We start from the raw sequence: 15,390 nt of genomic DNA, 5'->3' as shown, positions 1-15,390 counted from the left end.
ATATTCTTGGTAACTTAAAGTAACTATTCTTATAGTCCTGTGGTTATTTCACTATCTTTGTATATTGTTTTTACTATAGGAAATTGCTGATAAAGATGGAAACAATAAAGTTTTATCGTTTACTATCCCTTCCTTATCTAAGCCTTCAATATACCATGAGGTAAGTAAGATTGGAAAGGTAGAATTATTTAAAATTATACTAAATAAACCTAAAAGTCATCTTATCAGATATAAATATTCCTAACACATCTTTACTGATTTACTTCTTAAAAGTAGGTGTTTATTATTAGTGGTATAAAATTGAGCTATTGTCAAGAGACAGAAAGTAATTAATGGAAAAATTTTCCTCTAGTTCTTGTTTATTTCTTTTGTATTCTTCACCAGTATCATTTTCAGTCTTTTTTTAAATTAGTCTTTTATGAATTTTCAAAAATATTCTTTAATTTTTTAAAGTTTTCCTTATTAATTAGAAATTATCTATGTTAAATTGATTTTTTTTTAATTGGCTACTTTGAAGAATAATTCCACTGTAATTATTTTATCTCCACTTAAAGAAGTCTAACTGGTATGTTCCAGCTGTTCACTAATATTATACTTCTTATTTTTCCTTATATTTATGTGATTGAACAGTGTGAGAACACTGATTATCATATAGGTAGATGACTCCTATTGAACTGACTTTCTGCCTCCTTAAGGATATATCTTATGAATCAAACTTCTGATCTCTAGTGGCTTTTAGTGCATAAAGTCGTGAAAAAAGCATTTAAAGAAACTTTACTAGTAGTCTAAAAATTATATTCCATTTTCTTAATGCTGTATTCTGTTTTCTCATAGCTCTATGCAGCTATTTTTTTGTCTTAATGAAGTCCTCAGGGATTTAGTTTTTTGTTGGAAATAGAATGTTTTCTATATAGCCAGGACTCATTTTTAGCATAGAATTTTCTAAGTAACTTAATTTTAATTAAGTTCTGGATATCATGTTGTGAAATAAAATGGAGGATAGTGAAATATTTCTGAATGGTTAGATGGTTCTTCTAATTATAGAAACAAGAAATCCATTATGTCACCATTAAAGAAACATTTGATCATAGCCTTCAGTATTGTTTGTGTTTTATAGTTACAACTGTCTACACCTTTCTGTCCTGTTTGCAGAATGGGATTAATGAAAGTACTTGCCTGAAGTTAGATAAACTTCACAGTTAGAACGCACAGTCCCCAAGACTGCTCATGTTCTAGAATACAAACAAATTAAAATTGATGTATTTGTAACCTTTAGTCTTTTCAGCAACTTTTCTTATCTGTGCCCTAAATATGATTCATTTTATAATCTTTCAAAAATTAACTGAATATATTTTTAGTTTTAGAAAAAGTTTTGAAAGAGAAGAAGTGGTCCAAAACTGTCTTTGTTGAAACCAAATTAAATAGTTATGTGATACATATTTTTACTTCATTTTAGAGACATACTCTCATACTTTATCTTATTTTTATAGCCCTCAACAATTGGATCCATGGCTTTGACAGAAGGGGCATTGTGTCAGCATGATCTCATCAGGGTTGTTTACAGTGATCTTCATCCTCAGAGGGAAACATTCACTGCACAAAACCGGTAATGGTCAAAACTTTAGGCAGTAATAATTGTTATTTATGTTTAATAGTTTACTAACTTTGGTTCAAGTTTGGTGTGAGAAGAGGCAAAAAGTTAACTATATGATATTAGTGAAGTACATCATAGCAATAAAATACCCATCCATTTAATGCTTGGTACTATGTTATGGTCATCTTATATAAAGCAATGTAAAACCTAAAAGTTTATTCATGAAGTCGCCCAAACTTACAAGCTTGCCTCTCAGGCAATTTTATCTGTTCCCTTGCTATCTTCATTGTAGAATGGCTTAATAAGAGTGCCTGCATCACTCTTAGGTTGGATAACTCATGAGAACTCACAAAATGCAGTGAATGGAAGCTGTTATTTTAAGTTATGATTTATTACAAGGAAAAAATACAGATTGGAGTCAGCCATGTTTTCACCAACACTTATATTTCATTATTTTATTATAACTATCTTAGTGGGAGTGAAGAGTGATAACTCATTGTGCTACTTTGTTTTCTTTTGTGTGTATGTTTTAGTTTTTTTGTATAGTCAACTATATCAAAAATACACATACATATATATTTTTCAAAGTTAAATATGCACTAGTTCTATACAGTTTATTAAGAAAAACTACATTCTCCAACTCTCTCTGATTTCTCCTTTCCTGGAAGTAATGACTCTCAAGTAGGGCATTCTCTGCCCTCCCTACCCTACCCCAACCCTCCAGAACATTTGGCAATGTCTGGATACTTGTTAGACTTGTTGGAGGGAGGGTTACACAGGTATGTGTAGAGGTCAGGGATGCTGCTCAACATTCTACAGTCCCTTGGCAAACTCCCCACAACAAACACTTATCTATCCCAAAATGCCAGTAGTACTGAGGTTAAAAAATCTTGCTTTTGGACCTGACCAGGTGGTGGTGCAGTGGATAGAGTGTCAGACTGGGATGTGGAAGGACCCAGGTTCGAGACCCCGAGGTCACCAGCTTGAGTATGGGCTCATCTGGTTTGAGCAAAGCTCACCAGCTTGGACCCAAGGTCGCTGGCTCGAGCAAGGGGTAACTCGATCTGCTGAAGTCCCACGGTCAAGGCACATATGAGAAAGCAATCAATGAACAACTAAGGTGTCGCAACGAAAAACTGATGATTGATGCGTCTCATCTCTCTTTGCTCCTGTCTATCTGTCCCTATCTATTCCTCTCTCTGATTCTCTCTCTGTCCCTGTAAAAAAAAAAAAAAAATCTTGCTTTTGGCCCTGGCAGGTTTTCTCAGTGATAGAGCATCAGCCCGGTGTGTGGATATCCTGGGTTCGATTCCCAGTCACGGCACACAGGAGAAGCGCCCATCTACTTCTTCCTCTCTCCCCCCTCACTCCTTAGGGGGAACTTCCACAGCTGAGATATTCCTCCCAGTTTTAAACAGCCACACTTGGCTCTGGAACTAGCCTTTTTCTCATCTCTACCCCTCCTACACATTTTGTTGTGGCTTTTGTTTAAATCCCCAGCTGTAGGATTTTCATTAGCTAGATTTTAGGTAGTTTTGAATGGTGGTTTTTCTGTAGTTTAGTTGTGATTTTGATGTGGTTGTGGGAGAATTCAAGTACTGTGTGTACCTACGCTGCCATCTTGACTGGAAGTATTGGAAGCTTTTTTAGAAGTACGAATTCCCTGCGGTCCTGCCCCTGGAGATTCTAATAGGTCAATCTGGGTTGAGACACAGGAATATAATTTTCCAAAAGGTCCTCAAATAACTATAATGTACTACCAGATTTAGGAGCCACTTTCTTAGACATTGTAAAGATTAGGAAAGCATTCATAATAAATGATTTAGTAAATATTTATAAATATTCAATAAATATTTTTTGTAATATTATAATGTATTTGACACTGTGTTGGACACACGAGATACAGATGAGTAAATCGGTCTCTGCCCTAAAGTTATGTATTACTAAATGGGTAGAACAGAGACAGAGACAGAGTTATGATTCAGTGGAATAAATGCTGAATTAGAGATACACAGATAAGCATAATAGTTTCCTTCAGCTGGGAGAATTAAGAACAGCTTTATGTCTGAGGTAAAAATTTGAACTAGGACTTGAAACTTTACCAGGAGTTTACTAAGTAAGGACTAGTATGAAAGAGTAGCTTGAGTAAAAACAAGTTATTAAAGGCATATTCATGGAGTGGTACGATTGATGTAGTGTGGTGTATGTGGTAGGCATTGTAGGGAGGTTAAGGTTAGACTAGTATGTTGAAGGTGGGTTTTAAAAGGCTCTGCCTTACCAGGCAGTGGTGCAGAGGATAGAGGATCAGCCTGGAAAACAGAGGACCCAGGTTTGAAACCCTGAGGTCGCCGGCTTGAGCGCAGGTTCAGCTGGCTTGACTGTGGGGTTGCTGGCTTGAGTGTGGGATCATAGACATGACTCCATGGTCGCTGGCTTGAGCCCAGAGTTGCTGGCTTGAAGCCCAAGGTCTATGGCTTGAACAAGGGGTCACTCAGTCTGCTTGTAGCTCTCTGGTCAAGGCACATATGAGAAAGCAATCAATGAACAACTAAGGTACTACAGTGAAGAATTGATGCTTCTCATCTCTCCCTGTCTGTCTGTCCCTATCTGTCTCTCTCACTATAAAAAAAAAAAAAATCTTGTGTGCCAGATGAGTTTGTATTTTATCATGCAGTCAGTAGGAACAGTAGGCTAAGGTAGATAGGGGAGGTATCTGTTCAAGCATGATCATTTAAGTTTTGAGGAAAAAAATATAGATGGCAGCTAGGAATATGACCTTTAAAAGGGAAAATGGAAATGAGGGTATAGTAATCTGATTGAAAAATCATGAAAGTTAATATTAAGTTATTGTTGTTATAACCATCCAGTGAAGAAATAATTTACCATAGTCTCTAGTAGAAATGATTGTTTATGATCTTTTTCCTTTGTTTTTGGTTTTTCTAGGTTTGAAGTCCTGAGTTTTCTCATGTTGTGTTACAATTCTGCTATTGTGTATATGCCTGCTTCATCTTACCAATCGCTTTGTCAGATGGGCTCCAGGTAAGAATAAAATTATCATTAATCTTCATATGTATTTATTTGACAGATATTTATTGAGCATATTCTCTACGGTAGGCAGTATTCTAACTTCTGATAATATAGCAGTAAATAAAACTCATGAAGCTTACATTTCATATTATCTCATGCATCATGACTTCTTGAAACTATTTCAGCATTAAAAAAATATTTTCTATCTGAACATCAAGTTAAGCCAAGATGTCTTAAGTTTAGGGTGGTTTACTGATATACTTAATCACAGCCTGGATGCCAATTTTTATAAATCATTTTGAGCACTTTGAATAAATAGAACTGTATGTAAAGGAAGTCTTAAGTAATGTGAACATTTTTCTTTATTTATTTAAAAAATATCTACCTCTGCTTTGTGTAAGAAAATTAGTAATAGTACCAATTATATGTCTTGCTTGTATTTTCTAATCTTTACTAAATGAGAATTTCTAATAATTTGGACAGACCTGGGCTGAAATTTAAATATCCAGTATAGTAAGAAAATTTAAGTAATATAAATCAGTTTGGAGATGGAGGACATTTAGAGTCACAGAATTTTAGTTATTAAAGGAACCCTGAGTTCATCCTGTTCAACTGATTTTTCCTTGAGGAACTGAGCTCCCCAAAAGAGTTAAATGGTATATTAGTTTTCTGCTGCCTCATAACAAATAACCACAATCTCTGCACCTCGAAACAGCGCACATTTGTTATTTTATAATTTCAGTGTGTCAGGAGTCTGGGCATGACTTAGCTGGGTCCTCTGTGTAGAGTCTTACAAAGCTGCAGTTAAGATGTTGGCTGGATTTGCAGTCTTAGCTGAGGCTCGACTGAGGAGTTACATACTATTATTGGAAAAATTCATTTCCTGTACTTGTGCGATTGAGGGCTTCAATTACTTGTTGGCTGTCTGCTAAAGACCAATTTAGTTCTTTGTCATGTAGGCCTCTCAGTATAGGCTGCCTGTATAACATGGCAGCTTCAAAGTAGAAGAGTGAAAGAGAGACCCTAACTGCATTCTTAAATACCATAATCAGGTACACATAATCATGAAATCCCATCACCTTTGCATGTTCTGTTGATTAGAAGCAAATCACAAGTCCCTCAAGAAGAGGAAATGACACAGAGTGTGAATACCAGGAAGGCAGGATCATAGAGGTCAGGGCCTCCAAGTGTCTGTTCATCACAAATTCTTTGCTCATGGTCATGCTATTGTGCTGCTGGGAAAAGAATGTGGTCCTGTTTATAACAAAACTAAATTTTCCTAATTAGAGGAAGACCAATCCAAATTAGCTGTAAGTTTGATTTTATAATATATTATTTTTTTTGCCTGTATAATAACATGACTAATGACTAACAAAGTTCTTGTTTCTAACTTAGATACTGTTATCAAGAGAGTGCACTGTGTAGTCTAAACAGTGGTGGCACAGTGGATAGAGTGTTGACCTGGGATGCTGAGGTTCCAGGTTTGAAACCCCGAGGTCACTGACTTGAGCACAGGCTCACCAGCTTGAGTGCAGGGTCACTGGCTTGAATGTGGGATCATTGACATGATCTCATGGTCGCTGGCTTGAAGCCCAAGGTCCCTGACTTGAACCCAAGATCACTGGCTTGAGTGAGGGCTCACTGGGTTGGCTGGAACCCCTCAGTCAAGGTATATATGAGAAATAATCAATGAACAGCCAGAGTGACACAACTATGAGTTGATAGTTGTTTCTCTCCCTTGTTTCAGTCTCTTTCTCTCTCCTCACTAAAAAAAGAGATTACACTGTTTAAGTACTTACTACTTCTCTAGTTCTTTTTATTTTAATTTAGAAATTAAATTTAATGGCATGACATTGATCAATAAGAGTACATAGATTTTAGGTGAATGTCTCTATAGCATTGGTATTGTTAATTGTGTTCTTTATTGACAAATTTAAGTAACTGTCTTTGGTTCATTAAAACAAACCTACTGAATCTTTAACTGGAAACATTACTGTGGCTTTTAAGAAAGTTTCTTAACAGAAGTGTTGGCAACATTTAATGGTTCTCAAGCTTTTGTTCACATACCCATAAATAATTTTGAAAAACTATGTACCCTTGCACATTTTTAAGTTAACAATTAAAATTTTTTATCCTATGTTAAATCATAGAAAGTATTATTTCCAGTGTGTAAATATTGACATAAGACAAATGGTGGTTGGGTCAATATTTTTAATGTATATAGTGTAAACACTGGTGATCTGATACCCACCGTCATCTTTTTGAGAAATAAATAAGCTTTTTTTTTCTTAATTTTTTTTTTTTAGTGAGAGAGAGGAACAGACAGGAAAGGAGAGAGATGAGAAGCATCAATTCTTTGTTGCGACACCTTAGTTGTTCACTGATTGCTTTATCATATGTGCCTTCACGGGGGGCTTCAGCCAAGTCAGTGACCCCTTGATCAAACCAGAGATCTTGTGCTCAAGCCAGTGACCTTGGGCTCAAGCCGGCGACACCACTCTCAAGCTGGTGAGCCCATGCTCAAGCCAGAGACCTTGGATTTCGAACTTGGGTCCTCAGCATCCCAGGCTGACACACTATCTACTGAGCCACTGCCTGCTCGGGCTAAATAAGCTTTTCTTTAATAGTCTTACATCATATAAGGTGGGGCAAAATTAGGTTTACAGTTTGAGTATGCAAAACAATTCTTGTATTATTTTTATTATATTATTTTCCATATGAATAACTGTAAACCTACTTTTGCCCACCTTGTATTATTTATTTAAAAAAAAAAAATTTTATTTTAGTGCAGGGGTAGTCAACCTTTTTATACCTACCACCCACTTTTGTATCTCTGTTAGTAGTAAAATTTTCTAACCACCCACTGGTTCCACAGTAATGGTGATTTATAAAGTAGAAAAGTAACTTTACTTAATAAAATTTATAAAGCAGAGTTACAGCAAGTTAAAGCATATAATAATAATTACTTACCAAGTACTTTATGTGGGATTTTCACTGTTTTGCAGAATAAATCTTTATAAAACAACTTACTATAGTTAAATCTATCTTTTTATTTATACTTTGGTTGCTCTGCTACTGCCTACCATGAAAGCTGGAATGCCCACTAGTGGGCGGTAGGGATCAGGTTGACGACCACTGTTTTAGTGAGAGGAGTGGAGGTAGAGAGAGACTCCTGTATGCACCCTTACTAGTATCCACCCGGCAAGCCCACTAGGGGGTGATGCTCACCCATCTGAGGCCTTTACTCTGTTGCAACAGGAGTCATTTTTTTGGGCTTGAGTTGGAGGCCATGGAGCCATCCTCAGTGCCTGGGCCAACTGGCTCCAATAGAGCCTTGGCTGCAGGAGGGGAGGAGAAGAGAGAAGGCAGAGAGAGAAGCGAGAAGGGGCAGGGTGGAGAAGCAGATGTTGCTTCTCCTTTGTGCCCTGACCAGGAATTGAACCTGGGACATCTATACACTGAGCTGATGCTCTAGCACTGATCCAACTGGCCAGGGCTTATTTTTCTTTTTGAAATTGAATTTCCATTATATTTTATGTATATTTTATACTAATATAATGCTATGTTATAATTCTTTTATTGATCACCTAATTATACCTCTGTGTTATAAAAATATGTATATGTAAACTGAAATTGGAAAAATATTCCTGAGACAATGATGTACTAAAAATTAAAATATTCTTCTGGACTCACCATTACTGTTATTCTAATAAATTAATTGATTAAAGTAATACAGATATATTACAATTTTTGATAATCATAATTTTCTAAAAACATCTTTTAAGAAGATGGAAGGTAAAGGATTGTTTATGGTACTTGGATTAAAAATGGTCTCACAGACCTCACTAGTTTGAGATGGCCCTTTATTTGCTTTGAGTTTCTTGTATCTCCTACTAATTCATCCTGATAAAATTTAGGATGCAGGAAAGTTATGTGTTTATTTTGTGAGGAGAGAGAAGGATGAATTTGAAAGACCAGCTATTTGAGATAAGGTTTTCTCTTTTTTTATTGATTTTGAGAGAGAGGCATGAAGGGGGGGACGAGAGAGAGAGGAGAGAGTGAGAAGCATCAACTCGTAGTTGCTTCACTTTAGTTGTTCATGTTGTTCATTGATTGCTTCTCATAACATGCCTTGACCAGGAGACTCAAGTCGAGCCAGTGACCCCTTTCTACCCAGTAGCACTCAATCTTTCAAGCCCACACTCAGCTCTGTGAACCTGAGCTAAAGCCAGCAACCTCAGGGTTTCAAACCTAGCATTCCAAATCAATGCTCTATCCACTGCACCACCGCTGGTCAGGCAAGAAAAGTTGTTTTTATTGATATAGTCCACTAGAATGTAGGTTTTACGAGGGCACAGATTGTTGTTGTTTTTTGCCTAGTCACAATTATATGCCTAGGCCCAGGACAATGACAGGTACAGTATTAGTAAATGTTTGAGGAATGAATAATCAAATAAATGAATTTATAAAAGCAAAACTATTTGATTCAATGAAACAGGAAATCACACATGCTAAATACTATTTTTCTAGGGTTTGTGTAAGTGGGTTTCCACGGCAACATGAAAAACATTGGAAAGAACTCTGTGGTCGAATAGTATTGGAACCTGAATTTATGGTGCAACTTCTCACAGGGGTTTATTATGCCATGTAAGTAAATGGACTATGAAATTGGGTGAATTCCCTCTAATGTTTGGAAATTTAGTATTTTTCTTTTTTTTCTTATCACTTGTATAACACTGAATCTTTTGTTCCATGATGAACCCATTATTTTGTTTTTCTAATATGAACTCCTCTTACTAGTTTTTTTGAATAAGGGTGCATTTTTTAATTTGAAAGTAATGGCTGTTGAAGATGTAATTCACATATAAAATTTTATTAGTTTTAGGTCTACAATATAATGATTAGACCTAGATTAGATATATTATAAAATTATTACAATAAGTTTAGTTGACATAATTTTTCATAATCATTTTAGTACTTTTAAAATAACCAAAATATAACATAACTAGTCATTAAATTGGAGTCTAGAAATTCTTGAGTTTTCTTTATGGAAAACTATGTCTCTCTCTGTAGTTTATAACCCAGGTTTTCATGAATGCATTAAATAGATTACCCTAAATGTCAGCACATGAGAAAAAACAATATATGTGAACAAACATCTGTAAACTATTTTAAATTTTTTATTGATTGATTTTAGAGAGAGAGGAAAAGAGTGAGAGAGAAACATTGATTTGTTGTTCTATTTATTTATGCATTCATTGGTTGATTCTTGTATGTGTCCTGACTATGGATCAAGCCCACAATCTTGGTGTATACAGATGATGCTCTAACCAAATGAGCTGCACCCAGCCAGGCTGTAAATGTTTTTAACCCCTTGAGCAGTGAGTTTTTTGTTAGCCCTTTGAGTGAGATGTATGTGAACGTTCATACTACTCAAAGGGTTAAAAGTTAGTATCTGAAATCTTTATTTTATTCTTGTAAATTAAGTGTGATAGTTTAGAAATGAAATGTGTAATAATTGGTTACACATTTGGTTAAAGTATTTGGTTTCAGAACCAAAATAATAGGATTTTGAACAATAAAAAATTTGTTGTTGATATTAGGGATATTTGCAAAAGACAGGAAATGATCTGCTTCTCCTTAGGTATAATGGACAGTGGGACCTTGGTCAGGAAGTCCTTGATGACATCATTTATAGAGCTCAGCTAGAACTCTTTTCTCAACCACTATTGGTAAGTGAAAATATTTTCTTTTTATTACATTTATTATTTACCTGTGCCTGTTGAGGGCACAAGTAGGTTTAAAAAATAATAAAGGTAAATAATAGAGACAATCCAAATCATTGAGAAAAAAGGTTTATTTTACAATAATAGTTGGTTAGCTGTTGGATAGAAGACAAAATTAGTTTAGATCCTCTCCTCCTATCATATAGCAAAATAAAATTCAAATAAATTAAAGAATTAAATGTTTTGAAACCCTTTAAGAAAAGAGGGGGGAGAAATAAAAAATGGGAAATAAATAAGGAAGAAAAGAGGAGAAAGGTTATATTTACTCAGATTTTTACAGGAAGAAGAAGGACTTTCTAAGCATAAGTGATATGAACAGTCAAAAGGTTGATTTTTTTTTTGACTACTTAAACATCTAAATTCAAAACCATTAGTGTCTTAAAAACAAAATTAATACTCAATGCACAAACTGAAAAAGATATTTTCAATAAGCATGACAAGAAAGTCAATATTTTGTTTATTTGAAAAGATTTTATACTCTGCCACAAAATACATATATCTCCAAAAGGTAAATGATAATCTAAAAACAAATGTAAACATCTAATAGTGAGCTAAGGAAGGCGATCTTTGTTACAGTTGCAGGATAACACAACTCTAAACACCCCTTTCAGAAGCAGTTTGGTAATATGTATTCATTTTGTTTAACCCACTCTCCTATGTCTAGCAACATATCCCGGAAAACTTTAAATTTTTAAAGAAATGTGTTGTAAGCACAGTATTAGTGTTATTTTTCATTTCAAAGGAATCAAAACAGTTTTAAATTTTCCACAGCATAGAATCATTAAGTTATGTGATATTTGCTTTGTGAAATCATGTATTTGAAAATTTATATTAAAGAAAGATGCCAGCTTGTGTTAAGTAATAAAGCAGTATATAACTATATTTTTTATCTGTATGAAACAGATGAAACATACAAAGTGCCAGTAGTTGTCTAGGTGATTTGACTGTGGATGATTTTTATTTCTTTGCAATTTTTCTGTTCTAAACTTTGTATAGTATTTATATATGGTATTTTGGAAATATTATTTATATAGTTTTACTTGTAGCACTTTAAGAGTACAATTTTTTAAAAGCAATTTTCTTCTTATCTTTTTTATATTTTAAATTTCCATTTTTTTAATGCCATCATCCCTAGGTTTACTCTAAGGGTTACATTAAAAGAAATAGATAACAAGATTTTTTTTTTTTTTTTTTTTTACAGATAGAGTCCGAGAGAGGGATAGACAGGGACAGACAGACAGGAATGGAGAGATGAGAAGCATCAATCATTAGTTTTTTGTTGAGCTTTGCAACTTCTTAGTTGTTCACTGATTGCTTTCTCATATGTGCCTTGACCGCGCTTCAGCAGACTGAGTAACCCCTTTGTTGGAGCCAGCGACCTTGGGTCCAAGCTGGTGAGCTTTTGCTCAAGCCAGATGAGCCTGCGCTCAAGCTGGCGACCTCAGGGTCTTGAACCTGGGTCCTTCCACATCCCAGTCCAACGCTCTATCCACTGTGCCACCGCCTGGTCAGGCTAATTTTTTTTTTAATCGGAGATTAAATTTTGCATCATCTGAAGAATCAGAAACTTACTCTAATTTTTCTTATGTCAGAGTTTGAATGTTAAAGTTTTTTCTTCTTTGGAGTGCATTTTCTCTTTGAAAGTCAGCAAGTTGAAGAAATTGATAGGGTGACTGACAATTTTAAAAGTAAATTCTCATTTTAAAAGCCTGCCTAGGAAAGTACAGAACAATAGAGCTACAAATATTTCTGATACATTGTACTTTCAGATTTTATAGTACAAGTTTTGATTATGTATTCAAAAAAATTAGAGAAATAAGGAAGTGTAGAGTAAGTACAAATTGTATATTGGCGTCGGCCTAGCGTGCGGAGGACCCGGGTTCGATTCCCGGCCAGGGCACACAGGAGAAGCGCCCATTTGCTTCTCCACCCCTCCGCCGCGCTTTCCTCTCTGTCTCTCTCTTCCCCTCCCGCAGCCAAGGCTCCATTGGAGCAAAGATGGCCCGGGCGCTGGGGATGGCTCTGTGGCCTCTGCCCCAGGCGCTAGAGTGGCTCTGGTCGCAACATGGCGACGCCCAGGATGGGCAGAGCATCGCCCCCTGGTGGGCAGAGTGTCGCCCCATGGTGGGCGTGCCGGGTGGATCCCGGTCGGGCGCATGCGGGAGTCTGTCTGACTGTCTCTCCCTGTTTCCAGCTTCAGAAAAATTAAAAAAAAAAAAAAAAAAGTAAAAAAAAAAAATTGTATATTGGGTGTAAATATGTATAGAGTTATGTTATCATTTTAGGTCGCTAATGCCATGAAAAACTCATTGCCATTTGATGCTCCCGATTCTTCACAAGAAGGCCAGAAAGTACTTAAAGTGGAAGTCACTCCAACAGTGCCGAGGATTTCTCGGACTGCAATTACAACAGCTTCCATCCGACGCCATAGATGGAGGAGAGAAGGTGAGTACAAAATCCCTGTTCACTCACAGATTCAAGTAAATTTATGAGTGTTTTTATAGACTGTATTAGCACATGATAGTATAGTACTTTATATAATTAAAGTAAAACTTCAGTTTATAAAAATAGCACTAAAATATGGTTTAAATGTCTAAATTTATTTTAATATTTTTAAATGAAGTAGAAAGATGTTATTTTTAATGCTTTATGAGTGTTAAAATAGAAAATAAGATCAATTTAATTTTGGGGGTTTGGGTGTTTTTTTTTTTTAAACTGATATAGTGCTAATAATAGGAAAGAAGTTTCTTTAAGCCTTTTACCATACTGGGGAAGAAGAGGTGCATATATGAGCATTGTGGAAGAAAATTGTGTAACTAGCCAAACTAATGGAATAATACAAGCTATCCATAAAAGAAATGATTGTGTTTTAGATTTTTATCTTTGCTTTTCCTTTTCTAGTAAGTGCTGAATCCAGCAGTATTTTATAGTTCTATAGTACTTGAATAGTCAAACTGTCTTGCCTAAGAGATATTAATTGCTATTTTGATGATCTATTATTTTTCCTATTCATTTGCAAACCTCAACATTGTTCATCTGCTGCCTTATGTGTGTGTATGCTTGCACACACATATAATTATATAAATAGTGTTTGTGTTTATATCATATCCATATATACATTCTCTTATCTGCCTGGGTCAAAATGCTCAGAAAAGAATAGAAGAGCACAAAAGCACTAAAATTTTATATGTTGAATCCCAGATGGCTTTGACTTCTCAAACGAGGCTGACTCGAGTATTCCTGGCTCCCCGGTCCAACACGGCTCCACTGACCTAGTGATCAAACGTGTGCAAGAGGGGGACGTGCTGGTGTGCAGGACCCCTGAGCACGGCTCACCGGAGCCCAACTCAGCAGCAGCCACAACAGAGGGTAGGACAGAGATGAGGAGGCAGAAGTCAGTGAGGCAGTTACTGGAGAAGGATCCTGACTCTCTAACCCCAAACAGAACCATTCTAGTGTGTGTTTCCACTCCCTGGGAGTATATTAGCTCCTTTTTGCAAAGCACAACCCCTCATATGCCTAGTGCCAGGTCAAGTACAATCTTTAGTTACAATTTGTGCTGGCCTGGAGTCTGCATCCCTGTGTAATCAGAACAGCTTGGCATGGCTACTAACAAGGCAGAGGCCTGTCTCAAAGGTCTGCAAATGCTTGGAATTTTTTCATTACTGAGCATGTTTATTCTAACATTAGGAAAGGAAAATGCACCCAATGACATGAGCCTTATTAGTCAACATGAATTGATTTAATTCACATAATTTATTCTTCTTAAAAATAATTTATTATTTTTAAAAATATATGAGTCTTTTGTGTATATGTGAGGAGAATTTTAAAACATGAATAAAGTGTCTTTGAAAAATTGGACTAAAGTGGAGCAATTTATCTCCAGTCCCAGAGTGGTCAGTTAACAATAATTTCTCATCTCTTTAACAGAGTTGACAGGTATTGGATTGATTGGCTTTTATAATCTGCGAGTCAAGTTGCCTGGGTCTAACTAGTGAACTACTGACATCTTTCCTCTATTAAAGTATTATCCTGGTGTATACTACATTTTATCCTTTGTCATAAATATGGATTGTCTTATATAGCTCCCAAAAAGAAGTAAAATGTATTCTTTAGAAGTCAGGTATCCATTATATCCTTGTTTCTGCAATATAGATATCTCAAAATGAAAATCATTGCCTTTCTTCCAAACTACCCACTATCCCATCCCCTGCCCCCACCACCATCATTGCCACCACCATCAAAACTATCTGTAAAAGAATACTTCTCCCTGAAAGGATAGTATTTATTTACTGCTTTACATATAATGTCACTGGAGTTGGCTTTGTGAAAGAGGAAACTGTAGCATAATCGTTTTAATGTATTGCTACTGTGGAACCTTTACACTAATTTATGAAATATAGCAACTAAGTTTTAAAATAAGTTACATAGTTTTACTTAAAGACCAAATATACATGAAACAGTTACCTTCCACCTTAAGGTTGTTTCTTGCTCTTTTGGTGCATTAAAAATTTGAGCATGCTCAGTAAGAATCTGTATCTACCCTCTGTTCCCTTGCCCATTTGCCCAGATGACCATAATTCCTTTACCAGTGTTGCATGTGCATGATTTAGGGACCCAAAGAGTTGGTGCTGTTTTACAGAGATCCTGTGAAAAATGCAGTCTTTTTCATTTTTCTGTATCTCTTTGTTATCCCTGGGAGTCAATTTTATTTGTACAAGGCATAAAAATAAGTTGATACTGACATAGAGTTGGCATAAATTAAAAAACATCTATCTATCTATCTATCTATCTATCTATCTATCTATCTATCTATCTATATTTTTAGCTAGAGAGAGGGATAGATAAGGACAGACAGGAAGTGGAGAGAGATGGGAAGCATCATTCTTCATTGCCGCTCCTTAGTTGTTCATTGATTGCTTTCTCATATGTGCCTTGACGGGGGTGAGGGGGCACTCCAGCCAAAACAGTGAGCCCTTGCTC

At 35.8% G+C, this 15,390-nt stretch overlaps 1 protein-coding gene across 7 annotated transcripts in view; it reads left to right on the top strand.

Annotated features, from left to right (window-relative positions):
* Window positions 1-15,390, top strand: part of HYCC2 (hyccin PI4KA lipid kinase complex subunit 2) — a 72,858-nt gene that overhangs the window by 46,449 nt on the left and 11,019 nt on the right. For 6 of the 7 annotated variants that reach the window (XM_066346120.1, XM_066346122.1, XM_066346121.1 and 3 more), the window contains 7 exons: window positions 80-160; window positions 1,491-1,606; window positions 4,538-4,633; window positions 9,152-9,268; window positions 10,266-10,353; window positions 12,693-12,852; window positions 13,609-13,776. In XM_066346120.1, coding sequence (XP_066202217.1) covers window positions 80-160; window positions 1,491-1,606; window positions 4,538-4,633; window positions 9,152-9,268; window positions 10,266-10,353; window positions 12,693-12,852; window positions 13,609-13,776 — 826 coding nt within the window. The remainder of the gene's footprint in view (window positions 1-79; window positions 161-1,490; window positions 1,607-4,537; window positions 4,634-9,151; window positions 9,269-10,265; window positions 10,354-12,692; window positions 12,853-13,608; window positions 13,777-15,390) is intronic. The other variant, XM_066346125.1, reaches the window with a different exon arrangement.

Source organism: Saccopteryx leptura, chromosome 7 (genome assembly GCF_036850995.1).
Source record: "Saccopteryx leptura isolate mSacLep1 chromosome 7, mSacLep1_pri_phased_curated, whole genome shotgun sequence".
Classification (NCBI taxonomy): domain Eukaryota; kingdom Metazoa; phylum Chordata; class Mammalia; order Chiroptera; family Emballonuridae; genus Saccopteryx; species Saccopteryx leptura.
The sequence above is the reverse complement of the archived record's forward strand: the minus strand, read 5'-3'. Positions and strand labels throughout refer to the sequence as shown.